The sequence below is a fragment of the Lonchura striata genome, chromosome 10 (genome assembly GCF_050655825.1).
Source record: "Lonchura striata isolate lonStrDom1 chromosome 10, ASM5065582v1, whole genome shotgun sequence".
Lineage (NCBI taxonomy): Eukaryota > Metazoa > Chordata > Aves > Passeriformes > Estrildidae > Lonchura > Lonchura striata.
Genome location: NC_140712.1, coordinates 5087601 through 5112555, shown reverse-complemented (window position 1 = coordinate 5112555; position 24955 = coordinate 5087601). Strand labels below are relative to the sequence as shown.

Genomic DNA, 24955 nt, shown 5'->3' with positions numbered 1-24955 from the left:
GCATCCCCAGGTGTGGGAGGGAACCAAGCAGCAGCTGCCTTTATTATTGAAAACTACTGTAATGTAAAAAGTGCTGCATGTAATTGATTTGGATTAAGGTTTGTGAAAGCTCAGTGAGACTGTTGTGGTGTGAGGACCAAAAATGTCTGTATCTTGTTTTTTCCTAGGAACTTTACATTGCTGTGGGAATATCTGGAGCAATCCAACACTTGGCCGGAATGAAAGACAGCAAGGTATGTGAAGGTGGATGTACTAGAAAAGATTTTTGAGGAAGGAAGTGAGTGGACTCCCTTGATTTTGCATCAGTACTTTAGATGGGTTTTGTATGTCCAGCTGCTGTAAAACACTTTTTGACAAAAAACCCAAATACTGTGGCAAAAGATCTCGTGCAGTGGAAAACCCTTTGCATGACAACCCAAAATGATCAGTGGAAGCTGCTAATTGACTTTGTTTAAAAAAACCCCCGACCCAAGGCACATATGCCTGAATCCTATACAATAGTTCCATTTGCCTTTATTCCAGACTATGACATATTAATTCATGCATAACAATGCATAATTTGAATTATGAACTTACTATTCCATAAAGTAAAAGATGTCTCTGACATTCTTGCATTTAGGCATTCAAATGGAAACCTGCAATAAAACAGCAGTAAAACTTTAAAAGGTTTAACTCATTAGTTGCCAAAGCAAATAATCCAAAAATGGAATTGCCAGTTTGGCCCACAGTGCAGTGTTTGAGAAGAGGAGCAGTTACCTGCTGATTGGTACTATCAAATGGCAGACATCAAAAACTGGAGCTTCTACCTCCCACAGTAATTTTTTAAAAATGCTATACATTTTTTTCTATTTTCAAGGAATGAACTTTCTATTTTCAAGGAATGAACTTAAGCCACAGCTTTGAATAGTTTACAGAGCTGAGGAAAAGGGTTGCAAAACTTTGCAGGTATTTTCTTGTGTTTAACCAGTGAGTTTGTGACTGGTAATTGTCCTCACAAACCAGCCCATGTGGTAGGATGATCTCTGCTTTCTTACCAGTTTTTTTTTTCTGATGTATTATATAAACATTTTGGGGGGAAATGATAGGCTTTCTAAAAGCAGGGACTTGAGTGCCATTAGCGTTAGTTACTGCAGTGGAGAAAAAACAACCAAAACTGAAGCTATTAAGGTTGTGTGATGGGTAAGAGTGAAGGTGTCTCTTGAGAAGTGGGAACTGTGGCAGTGTATTCCCAAGTGCTTTGGTGAACAGCATTGCCACAGCTTCTGCCACATTGCTGCTTGCAGTGCAGCAGAGGAGAGCCCAGGCACTGCTGCTGGCCACCTGGGCTCCTCTGGCACTGCTGGGCTTTGTCTGGGGCAGTTCAGGCTCCTGCTGTGCCCTTGGCTGAGTGAGGAGTTGGGCAGCAGCCCCTGACTGAGCTGGAAGCTGCATAAGACTTGATGTGACCCTCGTTGTGTTCCTCTGCTACCTTATCTCAGTTAAGACTGCCAGCAGCACTAGGAACATCTGACTTGACGATCCAGAATTTCCTTTGTTACAAAAACACTGAGCAGTGATATTATCCTGTACTCTAACAGCAAAACCTCTGCTTTTATGGCTTCTCCAAAGGCATGTTTGATATTTTGAGGTATTCTGCTATAAGAAATAAGGACAGATGAAATTTGTTGATAAGAGATTCTTATTTAACCCTTCCAATTCTCATGTATCTCAGTTTTTTTAGTGTAAGCTAACGTGTCTGTTGTAAAATTCAGATTTAGTTATTGGTATTTAGAATGTGCTCTGCCTTTCTTTTAGTTAAAACATTTAGGTGGGGTAGTTATGGAGAAGATCCAGTTTTCCCAAAGAATTCTGCAGCTATGGGAGCTCTCTGGAGCGTCCCCTGTCCTCCCTCAGCACTCTGAATTATCTGGCACTGTGAACTTGCACACTTCAAGATATGTTTTCCAAAACAGACGCTTTCTACCAAGTGAAATGCATAATTCATTTGTTCTTTTACAGCAAGGTAGAAAATGCAGCTTTTGAGGAGACCTGAAAGAGTTGTTGCTTTCTTTCCTTATTTCTAATTCTCTCATGAGAATTCCCGTCTTTTCTTACTCAAAGATTTAACTACAAAGTTCTGTTATGAGCATGGTGGTGCTTTTGCTGCTCACCTGAGGTAGCAATGAGGTAGGGGAGTCAAATCTTACTTAAATTACTTCAGCTAAAGGAGGCAGAGGCAGGACTAGGCTGCCAAACCAAAGCTTCAGACAGTTTTGCAAGCAATTTTAAAATTATTTTTGTGCTAAGGACAGAGCTGGCAGCCCCTGTGGTGTCACTGACTGCTGGCCTTGGCTGGGTCTCGGCATCAGCCCCTGTGGATGGTTCTGCAAGGAATGGCAGGGCCTCAGAAGGGCCAGAGAAAGTTTTTACTGGGCCAGTACCCTCAGGGATCACAGCCTGGATTTGCTTCCTGCACTGCAGCTTGTCTGGGGAGGTTTGCATTTGCAAAGAGGGGTAACTGAAATAAAACTCTAAAAGAGTAAAGCTCTGGGGAGAACATTTCAAGGGCAGCATTGCTGCAGCACTTGCATGTCCTTGGCTATGAGCTGGCCAGAGGGCAGGGGCAGTGCTCTGGGTACTGCCTGCTTGCATGTGTGGTGGGCTCCTTTACAGGGTCTCCCAGGGGACAAATGGCCAAGAAATAACATTTCTGCTAAAACCACAGGATTTATGAGCATTTCTCTTTGAATTACTGCCACTAGGCCCCTGCTTACCGAGCCATTAATTTTGTTGGACTTTCAGTGTAGGGAGTAAAACAGACACATGGAGTGTGGTTCCTTGGCTGTGGCAGTGCCTCAGCTGCCCTGACCCATGGCTCCCACTGGCAGTGTGGAGGGGCAGGCACTGCCCCAGTGCTGTGCTCCATTCCCTTCTTGGTGTAAGGCTCCTGCTGTGAGCTGCTGGGTTTGCTTCAGGATTCTTTCCCCTTCCTCTATGGAGTGCTCCCCATCCTGTTGCAGATTTTGATGAGGACACGCACCCATGCTTATCATGCTGGAAGCTGTCACAGGCAGTTAAGGATGATTCAATGTAGGACAGGGTTTAAACCAAGACGTTTTCTGGATCATGGTTGGGATTTGTTGTGCTGTTTTCTACTGTGTGACAAACTAAATGCTGTCCCATTGTAAGTACCGAGGCCTTTGGGCAGGGCTTTACTGTGGTTGTAACTGCTGCCTCCAGGTTAGTTCTGCAATGGTACAGCTTGGAATGTGCAGATAATCCTTTGTAGTAATTTTTTCTAAGCTTTTCAACAGGGAAGGATAGAAGAAATGTGTATGACAAGCAGGGAAGGGAGGGTTTGGGTTTTTTTTATTTTAGGGGGATTGTGGAGGGAAGGAGGTGCTTGTTTTTGAGATGGAAAAATATAAAATGCCCAGATAAATCTTCTGCTTCTGGGGGCTTGGAGATAATATAGCCCATTTCCTGGCTAAGACCTGGCCCTGTAATCCAGCCCCAGAGGATGATGAGTATCTAGATTCATATGGTGCTTTAACTTTGCTTGCAGACCATTGTTGCTATTAACAAGGACCCAGAAGCTCCAATTTTCCAAGTGGCAGACTATGGACTGGTAGCAGACTTATTTCAGGTGAGGCTAAACTTGATGTGTAGGGTAACTTTGGGAGAACTGATAGGAGCTTACCTAATATAACTTAATGAGTGTTAATGATGTCTGTGTGAGGGTGTTTGGGTTATTGTTTAAAAATGTGCTTTCTGATGTAATGATTTGCATGCTTAAAATCAAATCCCTGCAAGTAGGTTGTGTTGAGGGAGTGTCACAGCCAGCCTGCCTCACTTCTGTTTGCCGAGATGGAACCATTTTGGAAATAACCACACATAGGTGCTCGCATGTATTTTTAAGCTTCATAAAGTTTGGAAGTAGAGAGTTGGCAGGAGGCGTGATTATTTCTGCCTGGGCTTGCTGCTTCACTGACTGATGCCCAGGAGGAGCTTGCAGTTCCTCTGGAGCTCTGAGCCAGCCCTGTCCCAGTGTCTGTGTGTCACTGCCTGTGTGTGGCCACCCGTGTGAGTGGTGGGAGTGTGGTGGCTCTGTGCAGGCATGGGCAGAAACTCTGCCAGCATTTAATGCCATTCCTGAAATAATGCCCGTCAGCTCCATGGTGAGCACGGGCTTCTTTGTGAGCCAAAGTCACATTCTGAAGAAACACCACGTAGACAATTTCCTTAATAAATTTTGTACGAATGCATTATTTCCACCTAATGGAAATGTAGCTCTCTTAAATAATTAAGAAGCTTTATTCAGCAGGAGAGAAGTGGGGAGTGCTTGAGCTGGGGTGACCCACAGCCCCTGGAGTGCTGTGCTGGGTGGGTGGGCAGTGTAATTGCAGGGCTGGAACTGCACAGGGTGAGTCTGTGGGGGTCAGAGGGGAACATGCACTACCCTGGCACTGCTGTTTGCAGGCGGTGCCAGAGATGACGAAGCTCCTGAAGAAGAAGTGAGTGCTGGTGACGGGACCTGGCACTGTGGAGTAAGAGCAAATAAAGGATTTTACTGGAAAGAGGTGGGGTCGGTCACTGCGGTGTTGGCATGGTTGCTTTTTGTTTTGGGGGTTTTTTTGGTGGTCAGTTGCATGGCACATGGAGTGGTGGGGTGGAAGAAAGCGAGAGAGGGAAAGCAGGTAAGAGAAGAAGGCAAGAGGGATACAAGGCAGGAGGCTGTACATGTTTGTCAGCGTTTATTCCCATCTCCACACCCCTCCCAGTCACATTCAGCCCCTGGGCAGTGTCAGGCTGGGGAGCCAGGCTGGGCCCAAGCTGTCCAGCAGCTCTGTCCTGCCCCCAGCACTATGGGGCTCGTGCTGGCCCTAGACTGGTGGAAGTTCCGTGGTGTTCCCGGCACAGTCTGTTTGTCCCTCCAGGCCCTGTGGGTCCATATTGCCCTAAGACTGCTGGAAGGTCCATTGTTCCCAGATGGCCACTGTAGGTCCCAGCTGGCCCAGAGCTGGTGGCAGGGCAGGTAGGTCATGTGCCACAGACACTGGGGAGCAGAGGCGACGCTGGCCATGCCCTAGGCTGGTGGCCATTGCAGGAGATGCAACGGGATGTCTTCAGCACTGCCACCTCACCTGCGGCAGCTTCGTGGGCCAGCGTGGTGAGCGTGTCCTCACAGGAGTCCCCGTTCCCCCGGACGGGCCCTATGCCTCAGGAACCCTGCCCAGCCGTGGCTCTGGGGGCCCCAGCACCCCATACTTCTCCTCAATCACTGGGGCACCCTGGGGGCAGTCGAGGAGTGGCTTGAGCTGGAAGACATCAAGACTGTCCTGGTTCCTGCGGTTGTAGACGCTGAGCCGGTGGCCGAGGTCGGGGCTGGCCCCCACGGAGCCGGCCGGGCTGGGCAGCTTCAGGTTGACGGGATCCAGCCCCTTCTGCGCCAGGCAGGCCTCCTGGGACAGCGACGAGAGCAGCTCCTGCACCGCGGCCTGGGCCGCGCGCTGCCGGGGCTCCTCGCAGGCCGTGCTGCAGTCCGGGGACGAGCCCAGGGTCTGGCTGCTCTCGCTGCAGCCGCGCGTGCCCGAGCTGACGGTGGAGCGCGAGGCGCTGCCCGACGTGAGGCTGGCCGAGGTGCCGGTGCTGCCCAGGCGCAGCGGCGCGTCCACCGTGAACAGCTCCGAGGAGATGTTGGGCCGGTGCACGTCGATGGCGGCCGTGGTCACGCCGATGGCGGCCTCGGGGACTCCGCTGTCTGCAGGGACAGAGCACAGAGGTGACTGAGCCTGTGTGGGGAGGGGCTGAGAGGGGTACAGAGAGGTAGAGCCAGTTCATGTGCGATGCTTTGTACCTACAGTGATGGACACAAAGCTACCTGAGACACACAGACCCCTTTAATCCATAGCTGTATGCATATTATCTACATATATTCAGTAACACAGTCCTTTTCTCTATCCCTGGTGCTCTATGTTTGTTTATAGGAATACACAGCATAACATACACTATATGCCTATATTTGTGTGTGTATACACACCAACACCTAGAGCTTTAGTCATATAGTGAGTATGTGTTCATAAGGAACTGCATCTATTTTGCCTGCATGTGTACATGGATGGATGATAGGTACCTATAGTCCATCCCTTAAATACCTGGAATTACCTACTGATATAACAGCATGCAACGCCCCCCCAAATTATACTATTATACTTGTTTTTCTGTATGTGGGTGTGTACATGTGTACACACAGGGATCAACATATACAGATAGACATGCATTTATACCTACACATTACCAGCCCCCATTCTCTTGAGATACTGTTTAAATTAAGCACACGTGCCTTTTATGTACCTCCTGCATATACACTGGGGCTGTATAGGCAGGGATGCACAGCCCTACCTAGTGCCACATACCTGCATAGACAGACATGAGCATACATGCATTTATTACATACAATACACAGGTGTAGAGATGCAGTTCTCACCTCCTCCCCACCCCATTTTATATATGCATGATCTTTATATCCAGAGATGAGGAATTATGTCTGTATGAGCCCCATATAGAATACATTGTACACAGACCTTCTGTTATGCACACACAATATATAGTGCCCCCTTGAAAGACACAGTTATCTATCATTAAATAGAATGTATACAACCCCTCTACCTTTCTACAGAACTGTGTACATACTTCTCTGTAATTGTGTTTATTGCCTAGCTATATATGTAAGAGATGATACTATACATGGCCCTAGCCCTGTATTTACATAGCTATTTATCACAGAATCAAGAATCACTGGGTGGAAGAGACCTTCAAGATCATCAAGTCCAACCCACTGTTAACACCTCAGCTAAACCGTGGCAGGGAGTGCCACATCCAGGCTTTGTTTGAACACAGCCAGGGATGGTGACTCCACACCTTCCTGGGCAGACCATTCCAGTACTTCATGGACATATTTTATTTTTATATATTTTTATTTATATACATGCCTTTAGACTGTATGGAGATTCATATATGATACAGTACACATACAGATCATATATCGACTAATAATACATGCCTTCCCTTTAAATACATAGAATTATTATCTATAGATAGACCACACCTGTGCTTTCACACACAAGTACACTTCCCTTTAAATATAAATAAATAGATTTTGCACTGTGTATATATGGCTGGGGAACATATAGGGATATACAGAATACATTTTACCTATACCCCCTCCCCCATTAGTATTTTTAGGTATATATCTAGCTATGTAAATATATATATACACACACACACACATTTACGTGTACCTTTTTACAGCATTCCAAATATATTATGGGGATCTATAGCTACTTTTATCAATATATAATACCACATACCTCTCTCTACACATGTGCAGACACACACATAGGTAATACATAGGTGTAGCTGCAGTCTCATCCACCTAATTTTATACATACCTAATCTTTATATAGATGTAAGTATAGTGATATGGGGAAGAGCTGTATCTGTGCATGTATATAGGAGCAGCCCCATATGTAACACAATAGACTTATAAATGCATATGTACATTTTCTACATACCCGTGTGTGTATATATATGCACAGATATATAGAAACTATATGCACTGCCTGTAGGATAGTTGTTGTTCCTCCCTTTTGAAAATGTAATTGTTACTCTTTAAATAGAATGTATACAATTAAATACATGTATGCTTACCTTTGTGTATTACTATTTATGCCTTATGGTGTGTATATATAAATCTGGAATGTATACACAGGGATATACATCTAAGGTGTATCAAATAAGATACACATATAATACATGTATAGCATGATAGCTATACATGACACCCCCAACTTTTATACATGTTTTAAATTACATACAAACACCTTTTTACAGACAGAAAAGTTTATTATGGGAATGCAGACACAAGGATATACATCCATATGTAATTCAGCATGCACCTACATATATGGACCTGCCCCAGTTTAAATCCATATAATCTATACCTGCATAGATTTCTCCATATAGCTATGAGGAGTGTGTGTGTGTGTGTGTGTCAGTATAGTAGATTACATATACATGCACACACATTGTACTGTATGTCCCCCCCATAATAATATATTATACCTAAAAATATGCAGCCATTTTATAGCTGCACTGTGTAGTCCCCTCTTTAATTCCATACAGCTGTCAATTGTACCTGCACAGCCTGACCTTTCTGTAGAAATGCACAGACTTGTGTGTACCTACACAATGTATGTATCAGGATATACACCGTGCTACACTTGCACACCCGGAGACACACACGTGAGATGTGCACACACACACACACACACACACACACACACACACACACACACACACACACACCCACCCACACCCACACCCACACCCACCTTGTTAGAGACTGACACAGGTGTTCAGGGGCACAGAGAGAAACCCACAAACAGTGCTGTACACCTGGATATACATGCACATACATGTTCTATAGGATACACTGCTACAGAAATGCAAGCTCCCCCTTTCCATCAGATGCCTCCATATAGATATGGGCAATATGTGCATACATGAGCTCCATATATAATATTTTGCACATACGCACACGTATATACACACACATATACACTCTTAATACATAACCCGCCCCTTAAATATATGTAATTATTTATTACTAAATAAAAAAAGATTCCACCTCACTATGTGTGTATATTTATTTATAAGATGCATGTATTTATATACAAATATATATTAAATTGAGAACTTAGCTATATCTTTATTGCTATTTGTATAATAGGTGTTAATATCAAGGGATCTGTGTATAAACCTGCTCACTATATATATATATATATATATATAATATATATATACACACACACATATATATACACACAGTCTCTTGCACACAGTCATTTTGTAGACATATAGGCTATGTGTATATGAAGAGCCCCCTGTAAAATACAGCATATAGACATGGACTTTTGATACATGGAACACACAACAGTACCTTTGCTCTCCTTAAATAGAATACACATCCCTACATATGCAAGTATACATACATACATATATACACACATTTATAAACTTGTGTGTACATACATAGAGACTGCAGATAAAAGGATATACATATATATTGCATTATACATTTCACGAATAATACATATACATTAAAAATTACTCATATTACCTCCCCCTTTAATGTCTCTCAATGTATGTTACGAGGATATACATCTAAAAACAGTATCATATACTGGTGTATATATCTCTGTCTTCATACACACACAGAAAATAAAATACATAGGTATGTACAGGATATCTCCCCCAATTTTATATATACACTTATCTATATAGATGGGGGAATATGTGTGTATATCTGCCCCATATATAGGATATAATGTATATATCTCTAATGCTTAGACACACACACACGAGTATCTTTGTAGATACAGGTGGAATGTATATATACAGGGATACATGTACGAAATATATCCTTGCTATATGTGAACACACACATATTTTATATATACATGTATATGCACACACAGTCCCTCACACCTTTCCCTTTTTACACACCCCACACCTACCTACAGATTCATACATCTTTATATATATAGTCCTGTAGAGCTTGGGGATGTATGTAGAGGATAGACATGAATAAAACCAATACTTTATACATCTATATGCATCAGTGTACATTTTTAAAATTGCTGTCTGTATAATTCATGTGTCTATGGATTCATAGACATTTCTTGCTCACACACACACACACATATATATATACACACACAGATTTTTATATACCCAAATACATATCTTTATGTATAGACATTCATATTTGTAGAGGGAATGTCTCTATGCATATGTCTATGTCTCCCCTTCATAATATATCTACATATGTACACATATTCTTTATATAATACATATGTCTATATATATACTCAGGTCCTTTGTAATATATTAATCATATATGTATTTTAAAAGGCTCTCACATACCTACGCACATATATATCTCTCCCTGTATATGTATCTTTACATATATTTATACATATACAAAATACTAATGTAATACACAGATCTTTACTTGTCTTTGTCTGCATATATACATATAAATAGCCTCATCTATACACACACAGATACAGGATAAGCCTATATATAAAATTCCATGTACCTATATAATTATAGAAAAACAAGTATATATTTTATATGTAAGATATACACATAATAACATGCATGAAATAGATTAAAAAGAGATGTATATGCAGACAGTCTTATACACATTTCTAAAATACATATAATTGTTTTAAAATAAAATCTAAAGGCACACACTTTTCCCCCCTCTATGTCTATGTGGGGAATTTATATGTACAGATATAATTTATAATATATATACATGATACACAGAGATCTGTGTTATATGTCATACATATGATTCATATTAATAATACATGCATACAGCCATTCAGACCCCCTTGATTTATATTACCTAAGAAATATAAATATACAGTTTCTCTCACACATCTGTCTATCCCCATATGTATGGGATAGACATATATATATATATATATATATATGTACACACACATTTATGCCACACTTAAAAGTATCTTTATATGGACTATACACCTATACACAGTCATATCTAAGTACATGGCTCTCCATGTATGGATGTGGCTATAGAAACATAATACATTACAGTATACAGGCACACACACATTTTGTAATGTGTATAAAATATAAATCTATAGATGCAAACATGTACAAATGCCTTTACAGATCTTTAAATGTACAAGAACATATTGTAGCCATGTGCACATGTCCTGATCTATGAACATACACAGAAGCCCTCTTCAGCAAACACCTCTATCTCCCTGTGTACATGGTGACACAGCATGGATACACATACAACACCCATGTGCACACAGAGCCACAGAACGGGCTGTGCTGGGAGGGACCTCCCAGCGTGCCCAGTGCCACTCCTGCCATGGCAAGGACACCTTCCCCCATCCCAGTGCCACTCCTGCCATGGCAAGGACACCTTCCCCTGTCCCAGTGCCATCCCTGCCACGGCAGGGACACCTTCCCCGTCCCAGTGCCACCCCTGCCACGGCAGGGACACCTTCCCCCATCCCAGTGACACCCCTGCCATGGCAGGGACACCTTCCCCGTCCCAGTGCCACCCCTGCCACGGCAGGGACACCTTCCCCCATCCCAGTGCCACTCCTGCCGTGGCAGGGACACCTTCCCCGTCCCAGTGCCACTCCTGCCGTGGCAGGGACACCTTCCCCCATCCCAGTGCCACCCCTGCCACGGCAGGGACACCTTCCCCCATCCCAGTGCCACCCCTGCCACGGCAGGGACACCTTCCCCGTCCCAGTGCCACCCCTGCCACGGCAGGGACACCTTCCCCCATCCCAGTGCCACTCCTGCCGTGGCAGGGACACCTTCCCCGTCCCAGTGCCACCCCTGCCGTGGCAGGGACACCTTCCCTGTCCCAGTGCCACCCCTGCTGTGGCAGGGACACCTTCCCTGTCCCAGTGCTCAGCCCCGTCCGGGGCAGCCACAGCCTCTGCGGCCGGGCTGTGCCAGGGCCTCGCCCCTCAGCGCTCCCAGCCTGGCCCAGGGGCAGCTCCGGGGCCTCCTCTGCACTCGCTGCAGCAGCTCCACATCTGCTGATCCTGAGCTGGGCTTGCTCTGCACGTCCTGCTGATCCTGAGCTGGGCTTGCTCTGCACATCCTGCTGATCCTGAGCTGGGCTTGCTCTGCACGTCCTGCTGATGCTGAGCTGGGCTTGCTCTGCACGTCCTGCTGATGCTGAGCTGGGCCAGGTCCAGGTCCTTGTCCTCAGGGCTGCTCTCGATGCCTGGGTCCCTGGCTGGGCTTGTGCTGGGGAGTGCCCGGACACAGAGCCAGGAGCTTCCCCTTGGCCCTGCTGAACGCTGCGGGGGATTCAGGAGCCTCCAGCCTGCCTGGATCCCACTGAATGCCAGCTGGGTTTGCAAGCAGACACACTCCCTTCTGGTTAGCATTTATGTAGTTTCCGTTACATATGAATCTATTTCCATGTCTGTGGATGTATATACAGGATTAAAGATACACATTCTACAGAGATACATATTTTCATTCCTGTAATATATACACATGTATTTCTATAATATATACACATATATTCTGATCATCTCTTCTCTCACATTCCTCTATACATTTTATATATTTAATATATGCATTCTAATAAAATATCTCAGTATGTACAGAGACACAGCCTTTCACATATTTTTATATATCTGCTATATAATATATGGGGATATGTGTATGTTTGGAGAGACACATATCATACATGCACAAACGTGTGTATGTTTTGTTACATCTTTATGTATATGTATCTGGGTTTGTATATATATGTATATCTATATATATGGATATATAGAATATAGAATTTATACATACACATAAAAGACATATCCTTATATAGATAAATACATCTATATATACACACCTATATTTCACTATGTATGCATATTATATATAAAGTATTTAATACATTCTACTTTATATATACACATAAATGCATATATATGTTTATACCCACACTTTGTGTATATTCTATGTACATGTATATGCAGGCACACACACGTTTTTAATATATACAAAATGTCATATTCATAATATATACAAAATGTTCACATATATATATTCATATATATACAAAGTGTTATATTCATAAGGGGGGTGTGCACACCCCCACCTGTCAGAGTTTGCCTTGCTCAGCCTCCCCCACTCTGCTGTGCTGGCAGCCAGAGCATGGCCAGCCCTGGCTGGGCTGTGCAGAGCCCCCAGCATGGGCAGAGCCCCCCGTGCTGCCCAGCAGGGCTGTGCAGAGCCCCCAGCACGGGCAGAGCCCCCCGTGCTGCCCAGCAGGGCTGTGCAGAGCCCCCAGCACGGGCAGAGCCCCCCGTGCTGCCCAGCAGGGCTGTGCAGAGCCCCCAGCACGGGCAGAGCCCCCCGTGCTGCCCAGCAGGGCTGTGCAGAGCCCCCAGCACGGGCAGGACCCCCCCGTGCCAGCAGGACGCCTGCCAGGAACATCCATTTGAAGGCTGCCCTCAGGTCAGGCCCAGCTGCTGAGGTTTCCCACCATTCAGTTTAACCTTTCTGAAAGGTTCCCAGCGTGGTGCTGGGCTAAGCTGTCTCCCCACTTCTTTTCTATTCATTTATTTTGTCCCTGCTGTTCATTCTCAGATCCATTTGAACTGCTCTGTGAGCTGGACAGCCCAGCTATAAGGAATTAACCCTCCCAGATCTCCAAACTATCCTGAGTGTCATCAGCAAGAGCAAACTTGGGGCCTTTCAACTTTCAGAGAATGACTATTGGCACACACTTCCATGGACCAAACCAGAAGACTCCGTGGTGGATTTCATTTCCAGGACAGATCTACACCACGGCTCAATCTCACCTGGTTTACAGCACACAATGCAATGCAAAAATACCACTCACGTTTGTGTTTTGAAGCAACACTCACCACTGCTGGGCTCACTGTAGTACCGACTGACGTAATTATTCATGTCATCCTCTGAAAGAACAGAAAAGCAGCCCTTAGAAGAACATTTATTTCATTAAATGGCTGAATTCTCTGTATGCCCAGAGCCACCTGCTCTGGATTTTTAGGCCACAACGCCTGAATTCACTACACGCCATCCATGCTGTGGCTGCAGCCAGCACAGGGACTGGATTATCCTTTGTCACAGTCTTCTGCAGCAGCAGCCCAGGAGTGAGGCACTTTGAGCTCCAAAGGAAAGGTGCTCTGTGATCTTTCCAGAGGCTGCCGTGGGCTGGCCATTTCCCCTCGCTCTGCAGAGACAAACACAACACTGGCCTTTCCCTGGTCAGCAGGGCCCTCTGCTCCCAGCCAGGGCACACAGACAAACCTGGTATTTATCCTGACAGGCTGAACCAAGGGCACCAACACAGACAGACCCACTGCTGCTGCACACTGACATCCCCAAGTCACCTCCTTCGCCACAGGAGAAAGGGAGGCACCATGTATGATTTTAATGTGTAATTCCCTACTCTCTAAGATAAGGTAGTTTCTTTTCTATTTTGAATTAATGAAGAGTTATTTTGGTGCATATAACACATGCATGTAAGAATACAGCATAATATTAACATTATGCTATTTGTTGGCTTAAAACCCGCTATAAAGAGTTTTACTAATCAAGGGTGTAGTACTAAACTCGTAGTACATGCCTAAACTTCAACAGCAAGGTAAAAATGAAGACACGACCACAGAAGGGAAGGCAGCAGCTCTATTGCATGCACAGATTTTAGATGCTACAGATGACAGAGGGATTTACTGTTATCTTATGGAAAAGCAGAACATTTTACCATTGTGGAAAAAAACATTGTGGTAAGATGGTTCTCTTGTTCTGAGCAAAGGCAAACATTCTGCTAAGAAACAGCATTGGCAGTCCCGGAGAACGTCAGGCTTCCCAGCAACCTGACCTGCCCAATTTGTGGTGGATCTGTGCTCTAAAAGCACTCTCTCCTATTAAGTGCTCTTTTTGATACCATGTTTCAGAAAGCCGTGCTCATCCCTTTGAGCCAGATTTCCTTCGCCCCCTGGGTCTCCGTGGCTACAGTCCTGCCTCATCACAGCACATTGCGGTTTGCAGGTGAAAGAAACAGATGTTTTCTGGGGAACACTTTCCTCACACAACAAGACCCAAACCACCAAGCACTCTGTACCTGAAATAGCTGCACTCATAAGAAGGCAATCTAACCTGACACTGAAAGGAAACATGGTTGTTTTCCTGGTTTCATTAGATCTTAAAAGCTTTTTCAGCCCTTGTTGATCTTTAAATGCCTGCAGTCAGAGGTGTGCTTTGTGCTAATGTCTGAGTTTAAAAAAGAGGCCTCAGAGTAGCTCAGGGCGATGCCACTGAATTAGGAGTACATTGCAAGGCTTTTCAGCTATCTGCTACTAAAATACACTTCATTTCAGTCATGCATAATTGATACTCTCAGTGCCACCAAATCTGCCAGCCATACAGACTCAGAGAATGCCTCTGTAGCTGTACTTCTGGTAGGGCACTTTCAGCATCTTGCAGTCCAATTCTAAGCAGACAAACAAGGAAAACAGCACAGCACTTTGGCTGGACAACCGTCACCCCCTGCCACCTGACAAGAGCCACCAACAGGGGCCTTGGGTGCTCCCAGTACTGTCTGTCCAATGCCAAGACACTTTGGATCAAAGACAAGAAATGCTTGGAGAAGTTAGCTCACCTGCTTTTTGTGTCTTAAAGACAATGCTCAAACCAAGGCTTCCTTAGGAGTGCACGCACTGATTGCCCTGGTCCCCTGTCTGCCAGCTGACAGAATGTACCAGGGCACTGCTCCCAAACACAGCAGCTGTGTCCAAACCAGGCTAGCAGAGAACCAGGCTGCTCCATATGGCAGCAGTGGGCACTGCCAAACACCTGGAGAGGAACTCCAGAAATGCACTGCCCCTGCTCCCTCTGAGCTGCGAGGATGTGGCCTGGCCTGTGTGTGACCACTGCCAAGACTGGGGGAACTCCCAGCTGCCTACTTTAATGTTATTCTGTGATGGCCTTATTAATGTAATTGCTCATCACTGCTGATCTGTTTAGCTATAAATTAAAAACATATGCATAAATATATCCATAGTGCATGTGTATGTAAATATAAAATACATATACTCAACCTTAGTAGTTTCTTATGAATAAAAAGCAATAAGGAGTAATGGAATAACAGCAGCAGAATAAATATTTCAACAACAGATTAAATTTCTGAATAATTACGTTAAAGCAAACTGACAATTAACAAACTCATTTGAGTCATATGGGAGTCTCAGCTGCTTTGGGCATTGAAGGTTATAAACAATTCCAGTTACCTCCCATTATATTCTACATTGCTGAAAAAAGGAGTTCAAAATAATGCAACAAATACCCAACTGAAAGCACCCATCTGTGCAAATAAAATGGACCCACAAAGCCACAGTTGTGCACAGCACCACAGAACACTGCTGAAGTGATTGTGGGGATTCCCAGATGAAGTCCCTGCTCAGAGTGGGGGTCTCAGGATCAGCTGGTGGCACACAGGGAGTTTGTAGGAGAGAGCAGGGAAGACCAGCTTTTACACAGGGGGCTGAGCACTTGTACTATTTACATTCTACACAGTGTCTTCTGCTGCCAATCTATTCCAGTTTCAGCTGCAGAAAGGGAGTTGTCTAAAGAAATACTTAATTCTTCATAATTTTCATGGGGTTTTCTTAAACCTTTTTTTAAATTTCACCACCTTGAAATTTTTAGGATCCAGATTTAATTTTTCTCTTTTTCCTGGAAATAAATCCATCTCCTCCAATGCACAGAAATGTTACCTGCACTTCCTTTTCCAGACAGTGGGGCTGACTCCAACACGATCAGAACTCCCACCCCACAGAAGGGAATGTCTGACTGGGAAGGCTGCTCAGACTCTGCCCCATCTCACATAAACCCAGCCTCCCCTGCACTGTAACCACCCCCCCTGCAAGGCTGCTCACTGCAGTGCAGTCCCATCTCTGCCTGCTGCCCAAATCCCACTTATTGAAAAAACGTGTGGTTCTCAGTCAGGATCTGTCTGACAACCACTGGATTTTGTCTGATGAAGGTTTCCAAGTTGTCTGCTTGTTCTTTTCCTGCAGGACTCCAAACACACACTGCAATGGTTCAGGGAGTAATAAACTACTTAAGAGTACAGTGCCATATAATCTCATCTGACCCAAGAGACAACACTGCAATCTCTTTTTCTTGGCCCCATAAAAACCTAATAAATTTAGTGAAACATATAAATGATATTCCACCCAAGCAGATCTCCTTCAGTTCTAGAATGCCTCAACAGTGATCTTTAATTGTTTCATCAATGCCTTCATGAGTGATCTGCAACTCCCCTGCATAAAAGAAAAGGCCTTAAAAAGGGGGTTTTATTTTGAAATATTTAATGATTGGAGTACTTTATTTCATATTTTTATTGCCATTGGTTGTACTGCCTTCTCTCTCTCCAAGCTGAATTTTCTGAACTGGAAGGTTCTTTTTTCTGCTGTGCAGCCTCCCACTGAGGAAGTGAGTCCTCAGAGTAATGTCTTACCCCAACTTCCTTCCAGAAAACAGTCTTTACTAGGAGGTTTTTAAAGAAGCAGATCTTTCATCTGTTTCAACAGGAACCCAGAGCAGCCAGCTGGCACTTTCCAGGAGACTTCCCCTGCCTTTGGTTTGAAGACAGATTGCTACATTACTGCAAGCTGTAGTACTCACACCGCTGTTCAATTCACACACATATCCAGTCCCTGCAGAGGCTGGATGGATGCCTGGGCACATGGATATTCCATCTTGAGAGCAACTGTAAAGTCAGCTTGCAGAGAAAACAGAGCAACAGCTTCAGCCTGGTTCTAAGTAAGAAATCAATCTGTGGTCGAAGTCACTGTGCAGAAGGAAATCTGGGATAAGCCACAGGCTCCATTATCAGCAGATGCTGCTGGGACAGAAACCCAGAATCCTGACAACAGTGAGTGAGGCTTTGGGCCTCACTTGAGCAGATGATGCAGCAAGAGCATTGTGAGCTGACTGGAGCACGGCTGGGATGCAGCACAGCTGTGTGTCAGGGGGGCTGTGGGCACAGAATGGCCTGGGGGACTCTCAGTGCTCTTCCCAACCTTGTTTCCAGAGCATGGATCAGCAGATCCACATCTGAGCTGGCTCGGAGGAACCTGGGTTTGTCTCTGTGAAACAGCAACATTTGCTGAATCTAAAATACAAAGCTAAGGAAGAATATGGCTGCCACCAAAACAATCATCAAGAAAAAATTAAGCAAAAGGGAATCAAGAGCAAGCTGTTATAAACTGGCAACAAATAAATGTAATCTGAGAATTAGGAAAAGACTTGTAATACTTCAGAACCCAAGTGTCTGGCAGGGCAGCAGAGGGCAGAGCAATCATGTTGTCATGGGGAGCACCATCTGCTCATGAAAGGGATCCTTATGAAAGGGCTGCATGCTTGGACAGTGGAAAACATTCCAGTTCTGTGTTCCTCTACCTGTCAGCAATGTCTTCACACCTCTTCACGTTAATGATGAGAGACAACTTCACCCTCACAGCCGTGACTGTAGGCTCACCCCTTCTGGAAGTGAGCAGTCTCTTTCCCACCCATTTGGTGACTAAAATACAAGAGCCTGACTCCACTAACTGCACACACATTTCTCTAAGTGTTCCTTAAGGTTTAATTCCTTTGATTCCTGCCTGTCTGGTCATTGCACAGAGGTGCACAGAATGCACAAAGCCTGAAAGAGGCATCTAGAGAGAAGTCAAGCTGAAGTGGTGTGCACTTAGATACTCCATTTCCAGGAGTAGACTTCAAAGTAGGTACATTTCAGCATTTGAAAATAACCATAAACTATTTTTTATCTATTGTTTTGCATTAACAGGGTTCTCTTAGAGCACTAACAGATGATCACCAAAGGAACTGGCTTAGAGTTTAAAAGCTTCCAACCAGCTCAGACTGCCTTGCAAGGAACAACTGACAAAATCCTTTCCAGTGCCCTGCTTTGCTTTCTCAGACAGCTTATGAATAATGTTAAGGGAAGCCCACTGGAGTTCCAGAAGTCTTCATGCTCCCCTCCCAATATCCTACTTTCTTCACTTACAAAACAGTGGGTACCTACAGGGAGGGCAAGCTTTACCTTTCTTTAAAGCATGATCATAAATTGCAGCAGTCCCCCAAAGCAAAAGACTTACTGCTAACCCCATAAAAATGGAAATTTGAGTCAGAATAGTTAAAAAAAGATTTTTGGCGATGTGAAGTTCCGGTTCTTGCTCAAAGGAATAAGAAGGGTGGTATATTAATCTTACAATATGGCAGTACTGTAGAATTTCAAAAACTGAAATGATATATGCAGGAAAATGAGGAATTTCCACTAGGGACTCTAACTCATATGTTATGGGAGAGATTAAAGAATAATAAATTTTGGAAGGAAGTATTAATGGCTAGAGGGGGCACTGTGAACCTGGCATTCCCTGAAGCCTGGAACTTTGTATACCAAACACTAAAAATGATTTGTGCAGAACAAGAAAACTTTAGCTGTTACTCTCACCATGACCAGTTAGATACTGTATGGGGTAAGAAGTCCTTTATAATTTAGAACATCCTTTGTAATTTAGATATTGATAGATAGGATGGTATTTGCCATTACGTGAAATAGCAACCATCTCTGGGAAGAAGAAAGGAGCACTCAGGATATTTCCCTGTTCTCAGAGAAAGGCTGACCACAATGCTCCTGAACATCATTAGCGATGCTGCTGTGCTCTCACAGACAGCAGCTTTCAGCCCAAGCTCTTCACAAACACCTGAAGTGCTCTGAGAGAGCAGCAAATGTCAGAGCTCTGCCCTGGGTTTGCAGCTCCTCCAGCCCTCCCCTTCTCTGGGGTCTATTTGTTTCCTGCTGTTGATACTGGTACCCTTTGACCTGCAGGCTGAAAACTGTTTCAGCCTTCACATTTGTCTGCTCTGGAGATAAAATTCTTGGCAAGAGAAATAAAACCTCAATTCAAAGCAAATTAAAGGTGAAAAAAAATTCCTGCTTCTTTACCATATTGCTTAGGAAATACCATATAGCCATACATTTTCCACAGTGTTATCTCCTGCTGTGTCAGGAGGTCTCTTGGTGAACTCCTCTAAGGAGACAGAAGTGGGAGGCAGCAACCAGCTCATTGTTCCCAGAACTAGCACAGGACTGGCCTTCAGGAGGAGGTACAAAATATAAGCTGGGGAGCTATGGAACTCTTTCAGAGCCCATTGTCCATCTGACCAGAGCTCTTGCTTCTCCCAGCCTCATACCTACAATTAAGGCACTTTAGATACGAAGAGCAGGAGATCTGCTGAAGGGAAATCTGGGTGAAAACATGCAAATGAAAACTCCCAAATCAGCCAGCACACACACAGCTCTCCTGGTGCAGGTCACTGTGTATTCTTACACAAATTCACTGAGGTGCTGCACGTACCATGTGACACTGGGCTTACCTGACTTAACTTTACTGAATGCTGTAGTAAATGGTTGCACAAAATCTGTGTAAGTACCAGAGACAAGCTACACCTGCCCCTGAGGAGCTTTAACTTATGCACTGTCCCATAAAACTTCTAGGTAGGGAAATGAATAAAAAGTCTCAATGCTTTCTTATTCCATCAGCCCTTCATGGTGAAAAATTTTGCACTGAATGTTTCCATTGTTCAATATAGATGGGGGAAATAAGATTAGCCTGAGATGGAATATCCCATTTTCTCATGCAGTATGTTCTCTAGCCAACTCAAGCTTGCTGGTTTGGCAGAATTCGGAGCTCTCTGAAGACACTGATTTTTTGAAGGCTGACAAAGTTTCATTTGGCAGAAACACTTGCATTCCATTCCATCCCCCAGCCTCAGGTGTTGTATGTAGAGCTAATGTTCTGCCAGAGTACAAAAGAACAGCACATCAGAGCGTGTTCTGCCAAACAGCTGAATCGTGGCTTTGAACTGCCTTCCTCTGACAGTGGAGGTGACCCGGTCCCTCATTTCTCCTCTCCCTAGCAGTGCAATAGGCCATGGCAGGTATGTTCCAGAGCTCGGGAGTGCCAAGTGGCACTCTGAATGATTAGCTTCAGCCCTCACTCTGGAATCCTTAAGAAGAAAAATCATAGCTTAGAGAAAACAGTTGCAAAGCAATCCCTAATGTGGTCTGACACATGGGGTAACTTGCAAAATATAACCCTCGACCCAAAGGTTAAAACACTGGAGGCTGAAGTTCCAGGCAGAGCTGTGGGAAGCCCTGAAGGCAGCAGAGCCAGTATGACTGCAGGAGAGTACAAGAATTGTCTTGTCTGCCTGTATTCTGCAGAGCCCCATCTCCAAGTATTTCACATGCCCCAGCATATGGGGAGATAGGAGATCCCACACCAACTGCATTTGCCCTTCCCACACAGAGGACATGGAGGCACCCTCAGCCATGCCCTGCCTCCACCTGGCACAGCCCAGGCAGCTCTGGCTGACACCTGCACTGCTCAGGAGGGTGCAGAATGACAAGATACTGCCAGCACAGCAAAGGGAGGATGCTGAAAGCGGATCACTGGCAATAAAAGCTGGTGCCAGAGAGCTGGAGAAGAAAGCCCCAGTCAAGATGGGGAGAGAGAACAATGAGGCGGGGCTGGCCCAGGATCCTCACTGCCCAGCAGTAACTGCCTTCTCCAGCTGGGAGCTGAGATTTCCAAATTACACAGAAGCAACCCCTAAGACAGCAAAATAATCCTGGAATGCCATGTGAAATCCTCTGCCTCCACTGCCTGTGCCCGGGGCTGTGCACGCTGAACACCACTGCTGTGTCTCAGGCAATCTGAGTTGGGCCCTGTGCTGGCAGCCCCCTGCCATGGGAGACTACCACGGACTGCTGTAAGAACAGGGAATTTCTGTCCAGCTCCCGCCTCATTCCACAGAAACTACTTGTTCAAATATTGTCACCCTAATTTAGGTTCTGACAAGCACTCAAGGCACCTACAAAGACTTTTATGCAATATATAATACAGTGCACAAGAAACATTTCCTCTGGTACTTTTAGATGATCTCCAGGAATTGGAAATTTATTCTGCATATTCTGTATAAATATTTACATATAACATAACTGCACCTGACCCAATATGTGAAGCAATCCATGTTTTCTTATTTGCTCAGTGTCTTTTTTTTTTTTCAGTGAAAAGCACAAATCCCTCTAATCATGTAACCTAAGTGCAGAAATCAATCCTGAAGATTGGGCGTCTACTTTGTTTCAAGTGTGGGCAGCACTTTACAGGAAGACATGAATAATGAGTAATTCTGTTAACCTGGATGTTAGAATGAATACCTTGGACAGAAGAATTTTTAGATCAACCTCCAGAGCACTAAAATTCCAGCAAGCCTCCTTACAGTGTGTGCAACACTCTTGAGTTCCAAACGTAACCCGCAAGGAACACATGCATAAATTAGAATATATCCACTGGGGAAACCTCTGAAATACTAAAAAAAAAAGCGAAATGCATTTTAGGGGTCAGTCTGCTCAACTGGCTGCTTTTAAATACAATTTCATATCAGGAATAATTAATGGCTTTACTGTAGTTAGTGCTTAGATATTATAAAGTGGAAAAAAACAAAACAATTTTCTACATGCTTTCACTACTCTGTAGATAAAGGAGAGGATTATAATTAAAAAATGTCTAACAGCTTTTAAAGTATCTGTGCCTTGAATTCTAAGGAGTTTGACCAACATAAAGATACCGTGCAAACTTCTAATTCCAACAGATTCACAATAATTAAGCTAAGATGCTGGAAGACTAACACACCACTAAGGTGGAAAGTGTTGTCTCCTCTGGAATACTACATTAAAGCAGGAGACATCCTGCACTCCACTGGAAGGGCTGGTGGATCACAGGAAAGGAGCTTTGTCTTTTCCATAAAAAAATTCAGGTCCAGCACTTAGATAGTAAAATCTGATCCAAATAAATGTAGCTGTTGTTACCTCCTGAACCACAGAGCTGCCCAGCAGACCCCCTGAGGCAGCAGAGTGCTCCTTACCGTGGTCACTCAGACATGCAAGCAGGATGCCCACATTGCACTTCCCTCCTTTCCTGGCACTAGTGCTGCCCTGTCCAAAACTGGCAGCTTTAGGGAACTAGTGAGAACACAGCCTCCAGGCAAGGCAAGACCCGCAGCTGATGCAGAAGTCCTCTCCAAACCAGAGAAATGCAAGTGGCCAAAGACCAAAAACTGTCTTTCAATGTTCTTCCCAATTTCCCTGCTTTTACCTCTGAGTGATTACCCTTTGGCCAACTTTCATTTGGCTGCTGCTTCTCTGGTGTTTGATGGATCTAACCATGAGGACACTGAGAAGGTACATCGTAGCCATTTTCTTCCCCTGTCATTTCTTTGGCTCTGTTTAGAACCTGCTCCCAAATACAACAGCTCCTGCCACTTCAGAGCAGATGCAGCCTCTCTGCAGCAGTGGGAAACTGCAGCCTGCAGGGAAGCAATGGATCCCTGCAGGAGTGCAGCTGTTCAGTGAGATCCCACTGTGGAGGATCACCTGTGCACTCACCTCGTGCAGGTCGCAGCTCAGTGATGTTCTCGGTGGCTTCATCGTCCGAGTCTTCAGTGGCCACCACCTTGTACCTCTTGCTGCTCTGTTTGTTCAGCACGTGTGGGACCTGCAGTGCAGCCTCTCTCTCTGCAGCCAGGTCCAAATCCTGCTGAGCAAGGTGGGCCCTCAGCTGCCTGATTTCAAACTGGAGGAAAAAACACCACCACAAACTGATGTCATGTGAGCACAGCCAGAAGTTTATAACCTACAGCTGGGGACCTATTACTCATCACTAAACACTACAGGTCTGGTAAAACAAAGAGTGTAGTTGAGCCAAGCTGGTGGTGCTCTCCCAGAACCTGTGTGAGCTGGACTATTGCTCACATAATCTAAAGATAATCACTGCCTTATACTGGTCCTCTCTTTTGCACAGCTGTGTCCTGAAGGTAAGATTTTGGACAATTTTAACAAGTCTTACTGCCCAACCTCAAGTAACCTTTATAGCAAGAGATCAGTTTTAAGAGGCATTTAGGGAGTTAGGTTCATGACAACTTCCCTAACTAGACTTTGTAATGAGGCTTCCAGTGGAGGGGAGCTTCTCTGAGCAGCACCCAGAATGGTTCTCCCTCACTAATTCAACAAGGGGAGGATAATACAGTCCTCTTCTGACTTGAAACCTTCTGTACTCAGCAGTGTGCAGAAAACCCAGAGGGAAGGTTACCACTTTTCTAGCCATTCCTCTCAAACATGTTAAAGAATTTCTGCAGCCACAAGGGGATTTACTCATGACTGGTGTTATAAAGCAGATACCTGAAAAAAAGGAAGCTACCAGGTACAATCTGAATGAGAGATACAGCAGATTTATTTTGTTTTTGATGGCTACGCATCTTCCACAATGCAAGAAGGTAAACCATTTTTTTGGAGAGGCTGCAGAGACCCTTTAAATCCTTATGTAAGCAGGACAAAACTCCCTGTGCCACACAGCACAGCTGTGGGGCTGCAAGGGAGAATTTCTCTTTAAAAGAGTAACTCTTTAAAATCTGTAATACAGGAGTGACCAAGTCATGTCTAATTCTAGAGTTTGAGAGGGAAACACAAATGAGGTGAGTAACAGGCAAGCATTCAAATATGGCACTGCTGGGCCTCCCCTGGTTCAGGGCCTGCAGAGCCACAGCAGAGCAAGAGGACACGGCAGCTGCCACTCCATACCCACAGCACACGGAATTGGCACCTCCGTGCTGGAAAACTGGTGTGGAACAGCCCTGGCTGAGTGCACCTGCCTGTGCCTCTCACCCCTCAGATGTGACTCAGATCCGCTTCAATGGCAGATTTTGGGTCCCATCACCAGACCCCACCTTGTTCCACTGCAGTCAGATGTGGTGCAGACACCGGGGAGGGGAAACCAGACAGAATTTCCACTGATTCAGGAAAGGAGAAGGGGTTCCAGTTTGCCACACCTGCAGACTATCTGCTTTCCAGAGCAGCTGGGAAGGAACTACAGTGACTGGGAGGGCCCATTGCAAGACTCAAATCTAGAAAGCCAAAGGGCAGTTCAAGCTTTCCAGATCCCATTAAAGCAGCTAATCCAGGGCTCCAACAAAGCACAGCTTTTTCTCCATCTGCAATCCAGTGCACAGAGGCCTAGCAGCTGCAGACAGCTGGCTGCAAGTGCTCACTGCTTTTTAACCAAAGGCTTTCTGGCAGTGGCAGTCAGGAGTCAGGTGGAATCAGCAAATGTCAAAATCCTGCCCTGCTCCCTGATTTCCTGCAATGAAGCCTCCATGGCAGATTCCTGCAAGTTGTTATTGTGTTAACCTATTGCTAGGAAGAACTGGCACTGCCAACTCTGTTCCCAGTCAGCCTGATGCA

The 24955-nt window shown here is 44.8% G+C and overlaps 2 protein-coding genes across 6 annotated transcripts in view; one reads left to right on the top strand and one right to left on the bottom strand.

Annotated features, from left to right (window-relative positions):
• Positions 1 to 4556, top strand: part of ETFA (electron transfer flavoprotein subunit alpha) — a 30088-nt gene extending 25532 nt beyond the window's left edge. For both annotated transcript variants that reach the window (XM_077785833.2, XM_085588170.1), the window contains exons 10-12: positions 168 to 233; positions 3545 to 3625; positions 4459 to 4556. In XM_077785833.2, the coding sequence (XP_077641959.1) occupies positions 168 to 233; positions 3545 to 3625; positions 4459 to 4497 (186 nt within the window). In that variant the 3' untranslated portion in view covers positions 4498 to 4556. The remainder of the gene's footprint in view (positions 1 to 167; positions 234 to 3544; positions 3626 to 4458) is intronic.
• A 162-nt stretch (positions 4557 to 4718) lies between these two features.
• Positions 4719 to 24955, bottom strand: part of TMEM266 (transmembrane protein 266) — an 83749-nt gene continuing 63512 nt past the window's right edge. For all 4 annotated transcript variants that reach the window (XM_077785832.2, XM_085588168.1, XM_085588169.1 and 1 more), the window contains 3 exons: positions 23105 to 23291; positions 13488 to 13538; positions 4719 to 5740 (listed from right to left, as the gene is read on the bottom strand). In XM_077785832.2, coding sequence (XP_077641958.1) covers positions 5193 to 5740; positions 13488 to 13538; positions 23105 to 23291 — 786 coding nt within the window. In that variant the 3' untranslated portion in view covers positions 4719 to 5192. The remainder of the gene's footprint in view (positions 5741 to 13487; positions 13539 to 23104; positions 23292 to 24955) is intronic.